Source organism: Rana temporaria, chromosome 6, assembly GCF_905171775.1.
Source record: "Rana temporaria chromosome 6, aRanTem1.1, whole genome shotgun sequence".
Classification (NCBI taxonomy): domain Eukaryota; kingdom Metazoa; phylum Chordata; class Amphibia; order Anura; family Ranidae; genus Rana; species Rana temporaria.
Window position 1 is genome coordinate 8,917,955 of NC_053494.1, and position 19,656 is coordinate 8,937,610.

The window sequence follows — 19,656 nt, forward strand, 5'->3', positions numbered from 1 at the left end:
GTATTGGGACGCCTGCCTTTACACACACACGTGAACGTTAAAGCGGATGTAAACCCTTGATGAATTTCTGCCAAATTTATAGACGTATGGATGTGTAATAGACTCTAACCCTTGGCTAATCACATAAGGCAGGGGTCTCCAACCCCCGGTCCGCGGCCCACTACCGGGCCGCAGCCTGTTTGTTGGTGGGCCGCGAAGCCTGCGCTATCTGAGGTGCGGCGGTGGCGGCGAGCAGAGAGATCGCCGCCATCACCGCACTTCCGCCCACACAGCCCCGCCGCACTTCCGCCCACACAGTTAGGGGTGAAGTAGGCTCGCCCGCATCACCGCTGTTTCACCCGCCCCCCCCCTCTGCGAGTGAAGCCAGGCGGCAGCGCTCGGACAACAGCGGCAGCGCTCAGCTGTGACATCCAGGGCAGGGAGAGCGAGAGGTAAGCTGTGTGGGGGGGGGGATCTGCATCTGGTAGCATGTGACTGGCACTCTGCATCTGGTGGCATGTGACTGGCACTCTGCATCTGGTGGCATGTGGCTGGCACTCTGCATCTGGTGGCATGTGGCTGGCAATCTGCATCTGGTGGCATGTGGCTGGCACTCTGCATGTGGCTGGCATTCTGCATCTGGTGGCATGTGGCTGGCACTCTGCATCTGGTGGCAGATTCTGCATTATGGTGAGTTTAACTATTTAATTTTATATTACAATATAATAATAAAAATAATGTGCTTCAATCATCCTGATTTAACCATGGTGTTGTGATGATTGAAGTGCCATATTGGCCGCGAAAAAACGCATCGTCGGCCCGCATCATCGGGCCTTGGCACAATTTTCATCCACAATGCCGGTCCCCGGTGCCAAAAAGGTTGGGGACCACTGACCTAAGGATTCTTACCGTCTGAAGTTCTATGGACCAGCTGGTTCTGACGGCTGGGTCGGGTTTAGGATTCCAACACTAGCACTCCATTCCAACCACAGAGAAGCTGAAATCCACATGGCTGCTGCGGGTGAAATCTATACAACTAGTTTGGCGATATCAGGGGAGTTCGGTACAACTAGTGGATGACATTTTATTCCCGCACTTTGCTCATAACCAGTACCATCAGAAAAAAATCGTTTTCATCTCCCTGCGACTAATATTTTGGATTTTAGAAATGGGATCTGAGAAATAGACACAAGTGGGAGCTCAGAGTGTACAGATCTCTCCTTCTCGATTGTTTGAGGTCACCTTTAAAAGTATTGAAAATGTTGAGGCCCAATATGAAAGAAATGTAAATGTTATATGTCAATAGGAAATCTGAGCCTCTAACCATGCACACAATCACCTCGATGAAATTAACTTCACAAAGGACTGTGCCCCCTTCTCATCAGAGTACCTGACCACATTAGAGCCCTCCATCACAGCAGAGCTTCCCCTTCATTTCTGCAGCCCCTATCGCAGGGCTCAAAATGTCAAGTCCTGAGCTACTAGCCAGGCCTTAAGGATTACTCGCCACCAGTTGACCCAACCAATCCCTACCCTGCACCACCCCTAATTCCGCCCCTAAACACTCCCTCATAAATTATCTCATGAAATGACACTTAAAGTTTGTAACTTACTTCTGCATAAAACATGTATCAGTGCAGCCACACCTGTGCCCACCATTGTGCGCTCTGCTCACTGTGCCCACCATTGCGACCTCTCCTCACTGTGCCCGCCATTGTAGCCTCTGCTCACTGTGCCCGCCATTGCGGCCTCTCCTCACTGTGCCTGCCATTGCGGCCTCTCCTCACTGTGCCCGCCATTGCGGCCTCTCCTCACTGTGCCAACCATTGCGGCCTCTGCTCACTGTGCCACCCTTTGCCCCCTTTGCTCACTGTGCCAACCATTGCGGCCTCTGCTCACTGTGCCCACTATTGCGGCCTCTGCTCACTGTGCCCACCATTGTATGAACGGATCCCGATCAATCCCCGCATGCCGGCGGTACCTGCGCTCCCCCCCCACTCCCAGCTCCTCGCCAGAAACTATTTTCCACTCGCAAAATGCGAGTGGAAAATTTGAGGGATGCCCGATCGTATCACAGGCCCACCCCCTTCATTAAGGATCCTCTTATATTTCAGAGACCTGCCCTCACATAGTCAGAATCCCCTCCATTACATAGTCGGAGCCCCCCATCACAGGGTCAGAGGCCCCCATCAATCCTCTTATCCATCTAAGATCCAGGACAAAACTAGGTCTTGTGGTCAGGGCACCCTGGGGGGAACCCAAATGGTGAAACCCCGAAATTATTGAGAAACACTGAGTTAGTGTACCCTTATCTGGGGCCCCAAGCATACAAGACTTGTCAGAAGCTCACTGGCATCGAGCATGCAGGCCCAAGCTGCCCTTTCACATTCTATTTTGAGAACATTTGTAAAAACTATTAACCACTGGATTGCAATATTTTGCATAAAGTGCAATATCACTGAACTGAAATATATGTGATATCATCTCACTTCTATATGTTAATGTCATAGCTGTCATCAGGAGCCGGTACTGGCTGTCATCAGGAGCCGGTACTGGCTGTCATCAGGCTCTGGCACACGTTGGAACACTGGCTGCGATTGGCACATGGTTCTTCTTAGGGTTGTCCCGATACCTGTGATCACTGACTCTGTACATTCCAAACAGTAAGGAGCCAGATTTACCGGCTTCTACCTCCGCTCTGCATCCTGACAGTTCGAGGGGGTGGAGGAGGGGGGCGGCAGCACGGAGGGAGACGGAAACATGGAGGGGGACACGGAGGGAGAGAGCAGCATGGAGGGGGACACGGAGGGTAGAGCAGCACGAAGGGGGACACGGAGGGAGAGAGCAGCACAGAGGGAGACATGGATGGAGATGGCAGCACAGAGGGAGAGAGCAGCACAGAGGGAGACATGAATGGAGATGGCAGCACAGAGGGAGAGAGCAGCATGGAGAGGGAGACGGAAACATGGAGGGGAGATGGCAGCACTGAGGGGGACATGGAGGGTAGAGCAGCACGAAGAGGGACACGGAGGGTAGAGCAGCACGAAGGGGGACACGGAGGGAGAGAGCAGCACAGAGGGAGACATGGATGGAGATGGCAGCACAGAGGGAGAGAGCAGCATGGAGGGGGACACGGAGGGAGACGGAAACATGGAGGGGGAGACGACAGCACTGAGGGGGACACTGAGGGAGACGGCAGCACTGAGGGGGACACGGAGGGCAGAGCAGCATGAAGGGGGACACGGAGGGAGAGAGCAACACGGAGGGAAAGAGCAGCACGGAGGGGGACACAGAGGGAGGGAGACTGCAGCAAAACGGAGGGGGGCTGGAGGAGGATACTTGACAGTCAGCAGTGACAAGCATGATCACCGCTAATTTTAAAGCAGCTGAAAGCCGCACGGGGGGGACGGGGGAAAGAGGCAGAGAAATTACTTTTAAATCTATACAGCGGTGATCATGCTTGTAACTTCCCCGCGCACTGATCGCCGGGTGAAGTATCGAGAGCATCGGGTGAAGCATCGGGAGCATTTGCCCGAGTACAAGTACTCGGGCAAATGCTTGGTATCGGTACCGATACTAGTATCGGTATCGGGAAAACCCTAGTTCTTCTTCTCCTTCCTCTCACACAAGAGTGTGTGTGAGAGGGGAAAAGGGAAAGCTGGCTGCTAATCAGTCATTGTTTACCCTTGTAATTGCTGGGACTGGTCACAGCAATCACATCATGCAGAGCCATTCTCACTGGCTCTGTACCTTTTGCCTATAATGTGCACTGTCCAATTACAGCAAGATCACAGGCACATTAAAAAAGATTTGTATTTACAGCCACTCAGAACAGGAAGTGTGCCAACCGGCCATTTTACTACAACAGCTGGCTCTGGGAGAATTTAAATTATTCGATTTGTTTTTTCCAGGAAGTTGGCAAAATTTCTCTGCGAAAAAAATGTTGCTCCAAGAAACAACTCCATGAATCTCTGTTGGTCAAATAATATAATTTTTTATTATTTTCAATTACATAATAGAAGATGGAACAGATTTCTGATAAAGAAATACATTCTGCAGAAATACTTCATGTTTTATTTTTCATTTTTTTTTTTTTTTTATAGCATTAGCAGATTATGCAAAATCGCAGGGCCAGATTCAGAGAGATCGGCGTATCTTTAGAGCGGCGTAGCGCATCTCATATGCGCTACGCCGACGTAACATAGAGAGGCTTGTACTGTATTCACAAAGCACTTGCGCCCTTTCTTGCGCCGGCGTACTGTAAAATGGCCGGCGTAAGCCCGCCTAATTCAAAGTAGCAAGGCAGTGGGCGTGTAGTATTATAATGAAGCGTGACCCCATGTAAATGCATGGCCGAACGAACAGCGCATGCGCGCGCATGCTCAGAATCACGTCGCAATTACTCCCTAAGATACATCGGCTCAATGCTTTCGACGTGAACGTAACCTACGCCCAGCCCCATTCACGGACGACTTTTGTAAACGACGTAAAATCCGACGGCAGTTCCGATGTCCATACCCTAAACGACTTAGACCAGCTTTTTGGTGGTTTAACGTTACGCCGGAAAAACGCCTTACGTAAACAACGTAGATTACAGCGACGGGCGCAAGTACGTTCGTGAATCGCCGTATCTTGCTCATTTACATATTTGAATAGCAAAACAATGGGAGCGCCAGATGCGTCCAGCGTAAATATGCGCCCACGATACACCAGCGTAGGAAAGTTATGTCGGTCGGAAGAAGCCTATTTTCAGGCGTATCTAGTTCTGTGGGTACGGCGCAGAGATACGACGGCGCATACTTGCGCGGAGTATCTGTAGATACGTCGGCGTAAGTCTTTCTGAATCCGGCTATAAGAGTATAAATGATGGCAATCTATGTTACCAGATGGAGCTCACAGATTTATATGTCTATGTTCCCAACACATGCTCAAACCAAGATAGGAAGGAAGTAAATTGATTCATTAATTTGGGTTTCGTGGGATGGAACCGGAGAACCTGGACAAATCTTAGGAAGAACATACAAACCCAAGAAAAAGTCTCCCTACTTAGATTTAAACCCAGAGCTACAAAACAAATTTGCTATTCACATAACCACCATTCCACCCATGTTTCCCGAAGTCTTCATGGCATGGCAAGGGAATGATGATGGTCTGGTGATGGTTTGAAGCTTTCACAGGATGGTGGCATCAATGTCATTCAATGTCTTGGCATCTAGACAAGGTCTGTTAAAAAAAAAAAAGGTATAAAATAACAATACTAGAAACCAAGCATGATTTAATTGATTTTGGTGATAAATCTGAATCTACTCTCTTATAGTATATTTAAATTCACCATGAATGGGTTTATGTTTTGGTGCATGTCAAGTGGGAGGACATTGCCCCCACCCCCCCTCCCCATAATGCGTTGTCCACTCCTTCACCGTGACCTATAGACCCACAACAGACAATAATGGGAGGAACTACATAACCCAACTTCTTAAAGGCTGGCTAAGAGAAGACAAAGGGTTCTGTGTATCAACAGTTTTTTGTACTAATTTTACAAGCATTATTCTGGCCCCACTTTGCCTAATATACTGATTTGCCATGATCTTTGCCTATATCTAGTGGCTACAAAATGCATATTTTCCCGAAATACCTTAGTCAGGCAGTTATCATGTTTCCACAGTCCTCCTTTATCGTGTTTCCTCGGGCCAGGTAGGAACACACAGGCACTGTGGGGACTACATTCTCTCAGGTGCTGCCTGAGAGAGGTTACCTTTTAACTTTTTTTTTTTGCAGCAAGGGTCCTCCAGGCAGAGTCCCAGGTGAGGGGGCCTGTTCCTGGCTCCTCTCTCCCCCTTCAGTGTTCGGGGACAGTACCGACCGACAAGCTGCAACCCCTCATGTCTTGTGCATGGTGGCGGCCATCTTTTTGGTGTCCAGTAGCATCGAGGCATGCTATTTATGTCATTGCCAGGCGGGGCGGAGTTTCTGGACGGGTGTGCAGCATCAGTTCTGGCCGCTTGATGCAGGGGGAGAGGGGAGGACTCAGTGCCTATTTCTGATCCTGGACGGGTGCAGTAGCGTTCCAGGATGCCAGGACCAGGAGACACAGCCATGTTGAACGCTGAAGGCTCTGCAATAGATGAAGGAGCGGCTGCGGTTCTGGGGACAGGCGTAGGCACCGGTGTCTTGCCAAAAAAGGTCCCCCGGCAGATAAGGTCCCCCCTGTACTGCGCAGGCGCGGCGATTGCCTCCGAAAATTGTCGAACATGTAGAGCTGTAAGTCAGCTCTATATGTCGCTTGCGCACACCAAATTGGGCTACACTTCTGACATCCAGGCTCATTCCTTACCATCCCCGAGGATGTTAAAAAAAGAGAAATCTAGGGCACTGGTTAAGCCAGCTTAAAGAGCATATTAATGTAGGGACCCTGAATGAAGAAATTTTAGATTCTTTCCTTACAATCTAAAGAGCAGTTGGATATACATACTCAGCGCCCTGACTAATTCACCAAGCAGGGCCTTATGGCTTAAGACCTGGCAGGGAGACTCAGCCTCCAAGGTTAGACTATGTGGAATCCCGTTTTTAGGAGATCTCCTCTTTGGGCCAGACTTAGAATCCATCTTGGACCGCACGGCATACAGGAAAAAGTATTTTCCTGTTAAAAAGAAAAAACAAACTCCAAAGAGTTTTTTTCATCACCAAAGGAATTTGCAGCAAGACGACAAGTCTCAGGGGCAAAGGAAAATCTGGGGGTCGCAAAAAGCGAGAGAAAAGGGAGGAGTCCTTTTCCATACTCCTACACAGCCCGAGAAGTCGTAATGACTTGCCGCTTCCAGTGGGGGGAAGACTACTTTCCTTCCACAGTGGGAGAAAATAACATCATGCTGGTCCATCCGGAATCTTGTCAGCAAGGGGTACTAAATAGAATTTTCAAAGGCTCCACCAAGAAGGTATTTTGTGACGAATATTCCAAAAAATCCAGTAAAAGCTCTTGCCATGAAGAACCTGGTTCAGGATCTGAAACTTCAAAAGAGTGGTTATACCGGTCCCTGCAGCAGTAGAGTAAAGGGGGTTTTATTCCCATATATTTCTGGTGGGAAAACCATCCAGGAAATTCTGCTTAATCCTCAACCTGAAGCCCTGAAACAATGCAGTACTATACAAAAAGTTCCGGATAGACTTGATCTTTTTCGGTCAGAAATCTGCTGTTTCCAGACTGTTACATGTCATTGACGCTTATCTCCTCATCCCATTTAGAGAGCGCTCGCAAGGGTTTTTGAGACTGGCCTTGAGATCAGGGCAACAGATCCAGCACCTGCAAATCAGGGCTTTGCCTTTTGGCCTGTCATACTCTCCCTGCATATTCACAAAGGTGATAGCGGAGGCCTTAGCTCCCTTAAGGCTCAGAGGAGTCATGATTATCCCATACCTAGACGATCTTTTATTTATGTCAAGTCCGTTGAGGAAGGACCTACAGGTGGCCCGCGACCATCTGGAGAGCTTGGGCTCGGTCATAAATGTGCAAAAATCCAATCTGACCCTCTCCAGAATGGAAAAGACATACAATTTGACTCTAAGCAGAGCAAACAGAAGAAGTCAGTCAGATTCCTCATGTCAGCTCTTGGCTTGCTAACAGCCTCCATCCCAGCAGTTCAGTGGGCAAGAATACACTTTGGGCCCTGCAACAATTCATCCTGAAAGTGTGGAGTAGGGACTTGGCCTTACTGGGCATCACGGTGACAGTGCCCACCAGGGTAAAAAGATCCCTTTGGTGGTGGAGAAAGCAAGAGATACTCTTAAGCGACCTGGCTTGGTCTTTTCCAGTAGGAAAGATCCTCACCACAGATTCCAGCTCCTGGGGCTGGGGGGCACATCTGAGGACGCAGGGACAGTGGTCAAGGCTACAAGCAGAATATTCTTCAAACTGGAGAGAACTAAAAGCGATCACTCTAGCACTTTTAGCCTTCTCTCAGAAACTCCTGGGTCATCATGTTCAAGTCTGCACAGAAAATTCCATAGCTGTAGCCTATATAAACAGTCAAGGTGGCACAATCTGGCACAGGAAATTCTTGGACAAAACTCAATCTAGCATACTTGTCAGCAGTTCACCTCAAGGGTATTCGTTGAAACTGGTAGCCGATTTTCTAAGCAGGCACCAAGTGAGAGAGGGCGAATGGTGCTTAAATCAAGAAGTCTTTCACAACTTAGTCCAAGTTTGGGGTCAGCCGCAAGTAGACCTGTTTGTGAACCAGCAGAATGCCAAAACCTGACATTTTTTTTTTCTGAACAGAGAAGATGGAGCGGTAGGGACAGATGCTCTCGCCCCAAAAATGGGACTTCCAGCTGCTGTTATGCCTTTCCCCCCTTCCAGCTAATTTTGCAGGTCCTGAAGAACAGAGTGACAGTCATATTCATGGCTGCTTTCTGGCTGAAAAGGCAGTGGTTTTCATCTCTCCTCCATTTGGCAGTCAAGACGTATCGGACACTACCAATTAGGAAGGACCTGCTACTACAAGGTCCCCTGTGTCATCCACATGTGAAAAAGCTATGTCTTGCTGTGTGGTTTCTGAAAGGAAACTGCTAGAAGAAAAGTTTCTCCCACCGCTTAGACACTCTTCTGTCAAGCCGTGAGGAAGTTATGAGGGCTATATAAGGAAAAGTTTGGAAAAAGTACAACTCTTGGTGCCTGTCCAATTCAAGGCCTTCAGAAGATCTTACCTCAGTTCTGGATTCTTTTTAACAAGGAGAAAACAAGAAACTAACAAACTGATTTTCCGTCGGAAAAACTGCGACGAGAGCTTTTCATCAGGCCGTGTGTATGCTTCATCGCAGTTTTTCCAACGGGAAAACTGGCGGGAAAAAAAAGAGAGCAGGATCTCTTTTTTCCCACCAATAAAAAATCCTAACGGGAAAACGGTTCATCTGTATGCTTTTCCGAGGGGAAAAACCGTGCATTGTCGGAAACAAATCGACGCATGCTCAGAAGCATAGAACTTCATTTTGTCGGCTCGTTGTAGTCTTTTACGTCACCGTGTTCTTGGCAATCAAAAGTTAATCTTTTGTGTGACCGTGTGTATGCAAGGCAGTCTTGAGAGGAATTCCGTCGGGAAAACCATTGTTTTTTTATCCGACAGGAAAACTGGTCGTGTGTTTACGAGGAATAAGGATCAGCACAGATACAGTCCAGGTAGCAGCTTTGGGAGTATTCCTGGAATGCTCTGATGCTTCAGAACCCTTAATCATTATATATTTTTTTATGGATTTGTCCCATTCCAGACCAGTTAAAGTTAGAACTACAAGCTCTAAACAAGTCTCATTTTTAACCTCTGGACTCTACAACCTTAAAGTATGTCACTTTAAAGACAGTTCTACTAATTGCAGTCACTTCCGCATGCAGGGTTAGTGATCTACATACGTTGTCAGTCAGAGAGCCATTCCTTATCCAGACAGGATTGTGCTGAAAACTGATGCAGCCTTTCTCCCAAAGGTACATGGGGTGTATTATCGTTCTCAAGATATTGTTTTGCCAATGTTTTGTCCGAGCCCATTAGGGGAAAAGGAAAGCTGTTTTCATTCTTTGTATGTGAGAATTGTTTTATGTTATTTAGAATTAACTAAAGAACTAAAGAAGTTTTGAATCTTTATTCGATTAGTTTGCTGGAACCAAAAAAGGGCAGAAAGCCACTAAAGGATCCTTTGCCAGATGGCTAAGAATGGCAATTGAATCAGCTTATTTACTTTCGGATCTCATTCCACCATTGGGTGTTCATGCTCACTCTACAAGAGCTCTAGCAGCCACATGGGCAGAGAAGGCCGATGCCACCCTGGAACAAATTTGTAAAGTGGTGACGTGGTCAAGCATGTCCACTTTCGTGTGCCATTACGGACTGGATTTATTCTTAGCTGGGAAGCAAGCCTTTGACAGGAAAGATTTGCAATCTGTGGTCCCGTCCTGAGGGGGTAAATTCTCTTTTATCCTCTCATGTGCCAATTGCCTGCCCTGATACTGTTTATGCTGTTGTGCTTATGTTTTTTAGATGGGCCGGAGGTACTCCTTGGCAACTGAGGGCTGTGAAGAGAGGTCTCCAATTTAAAGTCTATGCTGGGTGTGTTTGTTTCCTGCATGAGGAGGAGGGGCTAGGTTCTCTCATGTGCTGGCCTGAAAGACTAATAGAAAATAAGTTACCGGTAAGCCTAACTTGAATTTTCTGTACTAACCCCTCACACAGCGCCGTCACTACCCCTCCATCCCATCCTGTATATCTACTATTCCTGTACTGACCCCTCACACAGCATCGTCACTACCCCTCCATCCCATCCTGTATATCTACTATTCCTGTACTGACCCCTCACACAGCACCGTCACTACACCTCCATCCCGTCCTGTATATCTACTATTCCTGTACTGACCCCTCACACAGCGCCGTCACTACACCTCCATCCCATCCTGTATATCTACTATTCCTGTACTGACCCCTCACACAGCGCCGTCACTACACCTCCATCCCGTCCTGTATATCTACTATTCCTGTACTGACCCCTCACACAGCGCCGTCACTACACCTCCATCCCATCCTGTATATCTACTATTCCTGTACTGACCCCTCACACAGCGCCGTCACTACACCTCCATCCCGTCCTGTATATCTACTATTCCTGTACTGACCCCTCACACAGCACCGTCACTACATCTCCATCCCGTCCTGTTTATCTACTATTCCTGTACTGACCCCTCACACAGCGCCGTCACTACACCTCCATCCCGTCCTGTTTATCTACTATTCCTGTACTGACCCCTCACACAGCGCCGTCACTACACCTCCATCCCGTCCTGTTTATCTACTATTCCTGTACTGACCCCTCACACAGCGCCGTCACTACACCTCCATCCCCTCCTGTATATCTACTATTCCTGTACTGACCCCTCACACAGCATCGTCACTACCCCTCCATCCCATCCTGTATATCTACTATTCCTGTACTGACCCCTCACACAGCGCCGTCACTACACCTCCATCCCGTCCTGTTTATCTACTATTCCTGTACTGACCCCTCACACAGCGCCGTCACTACACCTCCATCCCGTCCTGTTTATCTACTATTCCTGTACTGACCCCTCACACAGCATCGTCACTACCCCTCCATCCCATCCTGTTTATCTACTATTCCTGTACTGACCCCTCACACAGCGCCGTCACTACCCCTCCATCCCGTCCTGTTTATCTACTATTCCTGTACTGACCCCTCACACAGCGCCGTCACTACACCTCCATCCCGTCCTGTTTATCTACTATTCCTGTACTGACCCCTCACACAGCGCCGTCACTACACCTCCATCCCGTCCTGTTTATCTACTATTCCTGTACTGACCCCTCACACAGCGCCGTCACTACACCTCCATCCCGTCCTGTTTATCTACTATTCCTGTACTGACCCCTCACACAGCGCCGTCACTACACCTCCATCCCGTCCTGTTTATCTACTATTCCTGTACTGACCCCTCACACAGCGCCGTCACTACACCTCCATCCCGTCCTGTTTATCTACTATTCCTGTACTGACCCCTCACACAGCGCCGTCACTACACCTCCATCCCGTCCTGTTTATCTACTATTCCTGTACTGACCCCTCACACAGCGCCGTCACTACACCTCCATCCCGTCCTGTTTATCTACTATTCCTGTACTGACCCCTCACACAGCGCCGTCACTACACCTCCATCCCGTCCTGTTTATCTACTATTCCTGTACTGACCCCTCACACAGCGCCGTCACTACACCTCCATCCCGTCCTGTTTATCTACTATTCCTGTACTGACCCCTCACACAGCGCCGTCACTACACCTCCATCCCGTCCTGTTTATCTACTATTCCTGTACTGACCCCTCACACAGCGCCGTCACTACACCTCCATCCCGTCCTGTTTATCTACTATTCCTGTACTGACCCCTCACACAGCGCCGTCACTACACCTCCATCCCGTCCTGTTTATCTACTATTCCTGTACTGACCCCTCACACAGCGCCGTCACTACACCTCCATCCCGTCCTGTTTATCTACTATTCCTGTACTGACCCCTCACACAGCGCCGTCACTACACCTCCATCCCGTCCTGTTTATCTACTATTCCTGTACTGACCCCTCACACAGCGCCGTCACTACACCTCCATCCCGTCCTGTTTATCTACTATTCCTGTACTGACCCCTCACACAGCGCCGTCACTACACCTCCATCCCGTCCTGTTTATCTACTATTCCTGTACTGACCCCTCACACAGCGCCGTCACTACACCTCCATCCCGTCCTGTTTATCTACTATTCCTGTACTGACCCCTCACACAGCGCCGTCACTACACCTCCATCCCGTCCTGTTTATCTACTATTCCTGTACTGACCCCTCACACAGCGCCGTCACTACACCTCCATCCCGTCCTGTTTATCTACTATTCCTGTACTGACCCCTCACACAGCATCGTCACTACCCCTCCATCCCATCCTGTATATCTACTATTCATGTACTGACCCCTCACACAGCGCCGTCACTACACCTCCATCCTGTCCAGTATATCTACTATTCCTGTACTGACACCTCACACAGCACAATCACTACACCTCCATCCAGTCCTGTATATCTACTATTCCTGTACTGACCCCTCACACAGCACCGTCACTACCCCTCCATCCCATCCTGTATATCTACTATTCATGTACTGACCCCTCACACAGCGCCGTCACTACACCTCCATCCTGTCCAGTATATCTACTATTCCTGTACTGACACCTCACACAGCACAATCACTACACCTCCATCCCGTCCTGTTTATCTACTATTCCTGTACTGACCCCTCACACAGCACCGTCACTACCCCTCCATCCCATCCTGTATATCTACTATTCATGTACTGACCTCTCACACAGCTCTGCCTAATTCAATGGTATTATACTTTAATCCATTCTAACAATTTTTAATTTAATGGCATTTCTGTACATCTTAGATCATACTTTACAATTCTTTATAGTTCCATCTTTTACTTACTAACCTGAGGTTCTTTGCAAGTTGTTTCTCACCAATTCTGTCCAGCACAAGAAAAGTAATAGGCAATGCTTTTTCAGTTGTGTAGCGTCTTATCAGAAGTCCTGACACTTCCATTCTGTCCTTGTTCTCCAGTTCTGAGGTCCTCATTGAGTCGTATTGGTTTCTGATAAGAAATTCTTCATCCGTCAGACATTTTTTGAATTCTTCAAACTTTTTTTCCGGTATCTTTTGAAGCGTATTTAGAAGTAGTTCGCTTAGAGAGCGTGGGAGAGAAACCTGTTTTGCCTGTAAGCAGTGTGTACAGAAAGTTGAGGGCTCATTCACACCACTTTGGTTCTATAATATGTACTTTACTTTGTGTTTTACTGCAATACATGACAACTCATTACGTGTTTGTGTGATCTGGTGCAATTGATTTTAAATGGCACAATAATGCACCATCCCAGTGCATCTGTATTATACTGCACACTGTGCATTGTGGTATGGAAAATGTTATAAAACAAAAATGCCTAAGTCATTCCATTTCCTCCCATATACCTTGCACTGCTAACAGCACCAAACTGCCACCTACTTCCTGCCAGGAATAGTATAGCATTCTACTCAGGCAAAACACCTTACCTCCCATCTTTACAAGGTCTACCTCCCTCTCCTTCCCCTGCTTAATATTATTCTACCAGCTTACCCCCAGGTCAGATTCCCCCAAACCAGCTCCCTACTGCCCCCCCCCCCCTCCTTCCAGCAGCTCTCTCCCAAAGCCCCCCCTCCCCACCCAAAAAACACCTGGAGTGTAAATAAAGTTAGCTGTTATACTGACCTTGCACCCGCTTTTGTCTACAGCACTTAAAGAAGGGTAATGTCACTAAAGATGGGTCAACACCCCCCCCCCCCAGTTCAGTTTGTGACAGAACTCTCGAACATTGCAAAAGTTCAGACCCAAACGACGAACCCATTGTCTATGGGACCCGAACAGGAAATATCAAAAGTACCCATTTTGAAGGCTTATTTGCAAATTATTGACCATAAAAAGGATATGGGGACCCAGGTACTGCCCTAGGGGAACATGTACCAATGCAAAAAATACTTTAAAAAAAGACAGTTTACTCCCAAGCGTCTTCCAGGACATCCCATGGGACCTAGGGCTCCTCTTACCAGGACAGGAAACACGTTACCCCCACCAGATAAAAGGGCGGTCCTCCAGGCCCCATGTCAGTATTGGTGTTTCCTCTGGATGGGGGGTACACTTTGGACTTAAGGGATGCTTATCTGCATGTCCCGATCCATCCAGCATTCCAAAGATTCTTGAGAATAGCAGTCAAAATAGGAACAGAAATTCGGCACTTTCAGTTTAAAGCCCTCCCCTTCGGTCTGTCCTCAGCCCCACGCATTTTCACAAAAGTGTTGGGGGAGGCGCTGAAGGTAAAGTATCTGGGCTACGATTTTTGCTCAGTAGACCAAAAAGTTTTTTTCCCAGAGGAGAAGGTCTCAAAGATGGTGCAAGAAGTTTCAGCCTTACAGACCAATCAGTTGGTCTCGCTCAGGGAAAATTCAAGGACAGTAGTTCTGATGACCTTGTGTTTCCCTGCAGTACCATGGGTAAGATTCATCAAAGACCATTGCAGTCTGAGAAACTGGGATGAAAACGCAAGGTCTCTGGATTCGAGAGTTTTGTTATCTACCAAAAGAAGCTTGTAGCGGTGGAGGACAAATCTTCACCTAACAAGAGGTCTGCCATGGTCCATTCCTGTATCCAAGAGGATCGCAACGGATGCGAGTTCCTGGGGATGGGGAGCCCACCTCAGCGACAAAGTTGCACAGGGAAAATGGTCCTTGAGGGAAGCAAAAGAACCAGAGAGAGCTTCTAGCGGTTCAGAGAGCCCTGCAGCCTTTTCAGTCGGAAATTAGGGGTTACAATCTCCAGATCCTATCTGACAACATCGCGATGGTTGCTTACCTCAACAAACAGGGAGGCACGAGGAGTCAGATTCTTCAATTGATTGCCCAGGAAATTTTGTCATGAGCAGAAGAGAATCTAGCCTCAATTACAGCAGTGCACCTGAAGGGTACGCAAAACTGTCTAGCAGACTATCTCAGTCGCCACAAGGTGGAGCGAGACAATTGGTCGCTTCATCCAGAGGTATTTGCGGAGATCGCCAAAAAATTGGGTTATCTCGAAGCAGATCTGTTCGCAGATCAGGACAACCGCAAGACTTATTCCGGAAGTGCTCCGGAAGTTTCTCCTAGAAGAAACAGATCTTATTCTGATCGCCCCCTTTTGGTCCAAGAGGCCATGGTTTTCCCTACTACAGACTCTGGTCTCAGAGCCTCCACTGAGGCTTCAGAAGAGAGAGGACTTGCTGTCGCAGGGTCCAGTCTCGCACCCACAGGTGGTTTACTTAAACTTGACGGCTTGGTATCTGAAGAAAAGATACTGACAACCAACGACCAGGGTTGTCGGGAGGAGGCCCTGTCCTCATCAACATGGGGGGAGGGAGCTCTGGGGTGGGGGGGGCCGCAGGCCCATTATGCAGCTAAAGGCCCATTTTGCCATTCGGCACTGTGTCGCTTTAACTGACAATTGCGTCGGGTGACGTGCCTCCCAAACAAAATTGGCGTCCTTTTTTCTTTTGGTGGTATTTGATCACCTCTGCAGTTTAAATTTTTTGCACTATAAACAAAAATAAAGCGACAACTTTGAAAAAAAATGCAATATTTTTAACTTTTTGCTATAATCAATATCCCCCAAAAATTATATAGAAAACATTTTTTTTTCCTCAGTTTAGGCCGATATGTATTCTTCTACATATTTTTGGTAAAAAAAGACGCTATATAAGTTATAGCGTCTACAAAATAGGGGTTAGTTTTATGGCATTTTTATTAATAGTTATTTTCACTAGTAATGGCAGCGATCAGCGATTTTTATTGTGACTGCGACATTATGGTGGACACATCGGACACTTTTGACACATTTTTGGGACCATTGTCATTTTTACAGCGATGAAAATCACTGTGAAAATGACAATGGCAGTGAAGGGGTTAACCTCTAGGGGGCGTTGTAGGGGTTAAGTGTTCCCTAATGTGTGATTCTTACTGTAGGGGGGTGTGGCTTGGCGTGTGACGTTACTGATCATCGTTCCCTATGTCAGACGATCACTGACAAGCCACGGAGGATAACAGCTCTGTGACCTGAATTGAAAAAAATAGCTCTGGCCAGGAAGTGGGTAAAATCTTTCAGGGCTGAAGCGGTTTAGCATTATTAAAATCACTGTTCCTGAAAAAACGGTTGTTTTAAAAACCTTTTTTTTGCATTGATACATGTCCCCTTAGGGCAGGACCCGGGTCCCCAAACCCTTGTGTTCGCACAAATTCTTTGCCTGTTGGCGTGTTCTGGTGCAAACTGAATCGGGGGGTGTTTGGCTCATCCCTACCACTGATTCTACGCTCTTAGTTAGTGGAACTTTACCCATAACAGCTTGATAAAAAGATAGGCCCGGATTCACAAAGCACTTGCGCTGACGTATCTCGACGTAGGGTGGTCACACATTTACGCTGGGCGCATATTTACGCTCCCATTGATCAACCATTAAAATATGCAAATGAGGAAAATACGCCGATTCACGAACGTACGTGCGCCCGACGCAGGGCACGTAAGTCATACGTCCGGTGTAAAGTTATGCCCCATTAAGGAGGTGTAACTTAGCAGCATCCATGCAAAGGGCTGCACCAGGGAACCCAAGTCGGCGTAATTTACGTTGGACGTGGGTCTGGCTGGGTGTAGGTTACGTTAACGGCGTACACAGTGATCCGGCGTAGCATAGGCAGTTGTTCTGACGTGGTTGTGAGCATGCGCACGGGGATGCATCCACGTCCCGGCGCATGCGCAGTTCGTTATACGTATCTGTCTGGCGCTCTGCCCATCATTTGCATGGGGTCACAGCCCATTTGCATGGCTCACACCCACTTCCACCTACGCCGGCTTACGCCTTAGAAACCCAGCACAGTTTTGGGAGCACTGGCTTTGTGAATTCCGTGCTTGCCTCTCTGCGCTGCGTCGGCGAAGCGTATATTATTTGCGCTACGGCGGCGTAATGTGCGCCCGCTCTCTGTGAATCCGGGCCATAATGTTCTTTCGCAAGGAACATATGTTCCAGATTAATAATGATGCTACCAACATTAGTATGTGCTGTAAATCACCTCCAGCATTGTTCCTGTCTCTTGTTGCTGGAAAATGCAATTTTGCTGAAGCCCAGAGCCCCTGAACAGCAGTAGAGGCCAGATTCACAAAAGGGATACGACGGCGTTTCTCCTGATACGACGGCGTATCTCTGTTTCTATCTATGCGACTGATTCATAGAACCAGTTACGCATAGATATCCCTAAGATCCGACAGGTGTAATTGTTTTACACTGTCGGATCTTAGGATGCAGTACCTCGGCCACCGCTGGGGGGAGTTTGCGTCGTAAACCAGCGTCGGGTATGCAAATTAGGAGTTATGGCGGATCCCCGACGGATTTTCGTGTTCGCTAAGTCGCCGCTAGTCTAGTTTCCCGTCGCAAAGTTAGTCGTCGTTTTAGGTGCCCTAACTTTAGTCAGCAATCGTATTGCTGTCTAAAGTATGGCCGTCGTTCCCACGTCGAAATTTAAAATTTAACGTCGTTTGCGTAACACGTCCGGGAATACGGAACTACGCTACGCGCGTCGCCGTTCGAAAAAATGACGTCACGGCGCGCAAAGCACGGCGGGAGTTAGGAAACGGAGCATGCGCAGTAGGTCCGGCGCGGGAGCGCGCCTAATTTAAATGGCACACGCCCATTTGAATTGGCCCGCCTTGCGCCGGAGGCCGCGGGCGTAGTTTTCATCGCAAGTGCTTGGTGAATCAGGCACTTGCGATGAAAACTTGCGGCGGTGTAACGTATCTACGATACGTTACGCCGCTGCGATTCTACGTGAATCTGGCCCTAAATCTTTAGACTGTCAGCTGATCGGCCTTTACTGGCTCTGATTTGCAACTGAGCATGTGCAAAGCATGGTGAGACTATAGGCTTGATTTACTAAAACTGGAGAGTGCAAAATCTGGTGCAGCTGGGCATGGTAGCCAATCAGCTTCTAACTTCAGATTGTTCAATTAAGCTTTGACAATAAAACCTGGAAGCTGATTGGCTGCCATGCACAGCTGCACCAGGTTTTGCACTCTCCAGTTTTAGTAAATCAACCCCAGTGTGTTACTGGATTTTAAACAGTAAGCCCAGGTTCACACTGGGTACGATTTGAGATGCGATTTCACATGTTAAATCGCATCTCAAATCGGCGGCATTTGCCGGCAATTGTCGGCAATGGCACCGTCCTAATCGGTGCGACGCCGCTGCACCGATTTCAAAAAGTAGTTCCTGTACTACTTTTTGCGATTTCAGGCCGCGATTTACATTGAACCCTGCACAGATGTCTCTTAAATCGCGGCCGAAATCGCGGCAAAAACGCAGCTGTGAAATCGCGGTAAAATCGCGATTTTACAGCGATTTTGAATTCGCAGCAGTGTTTATGTTTTTATGTTTTTTATGTTTTATGTTTTTATGTTTTACATAGCTATACCTGCAAAAGGGGCCGGTGTGAAGTCATCTAGCAGGACTTCATTTTCTGACTAAAGGTCCACTTTAATGTCTGAAATAAGTTTGATGGACTAACAAAAACCCAGTGTTGGCACTTGATACCTTGGGCTATATATCTTCATCAAATGAAGAGATAACTGGAATAGGTTAGTTTCATAGAAAAAAAAAGTTTCCTCTTTTCAGTTACCCCAAACCAGCCTCACCTTCTTAGATGGTTGTCCCTGCTGTTCATCCTCCATGTCCATCTCCTCTGAAATAAATACATAACAAACTATTATTAACATTATAAGCAGTGATCTGTAACTTTTTTTTAAAGCGGAGTTCCGGCCACAATTTCACTTTTTAAATATAAATTCCCCTGTAATACACAAGCTTAATGTAATTCTAGTAAAGTTAGTCTGTAAACTAAGGTCCGTTTTGTTAGGTTGTTACAGCATTTAGACACTTTATAAAATAGAAATTGACTGGGGCCATCTTAAGTGTGGGCATCATGAAGCCAGACTGTATGACTTCCTGGATTTCAGCCTTGCAGATCTCGCACATGCTCAGTGCTGCACAAGCAGTGTCAGATCAGGTTTCAGCACCTGTGCTGTCCAAGTCACATGATTCTTTGAGACTGGGGAGTGCACAGACTCCTGGAAAGTTACACCCACTACATTCCCAGGAGTCTGTGCGGTGCATTAAGCACCTAGGTGCAGGAAGTGGGAAGATTAACTATTCTGCCTAGCAACAACACTTTGAAGGCATCTAAAAAAAATATATTTTTTCGTAAAGGACTAATGACATTTTTTTTAAACTACTGATGTAATGTTATATTTATGGGTGGAACTCCACTTTAAATTAAATATTATTTGCAAGTATGCAAGAATATTCACTTTAATATTAACTTTATTATTAGCTTAACTTTAATATATTAACCCTTTTTTATGACTAAGCCTATTTCTGACATTTGGTGTTTTACAAGTTAAAATCCGTATATTTTTTGCTAGAAAATTACTTAGAACCCCCAAACATTATATATATATATATATATATATATATATATATATATATA

The 19,656-nt window shown here is 47.3% G+C and overlaps 1 protein-coding gene across 1 annotated transcript in view; it reads right to left on the minus strand.

The window, feature by feature from the left end:
• Positions 1-4,783: 4,783 nt before the first annotated feature.
• LOC120944337 overlaps positions 4,784-19,656 on the minus strand; it is a 110,671-nt gene continuing 95,798 nt past the window's right edge. The window contains exons 21-23 of the mRNA XM_040358389.1: positions 18,806-18,852; positions 13,004-13,284; positions 4,784-5,202 (exon numbers count right to left, since the gene is read on the minus strand). Coding sequence (XP_040214323.1) covers positions 5,151-5,202; positions 13,004-13,284; positions 18,806-18,852 — 380 coding nt within the window. The 3' untranslated portion in view covers positions 4,784-5,150. The remainder of the gene's footprint in view (positions 5,203-13,003; positions 13,285-18,805; positions 18,853-19,656) is intronic.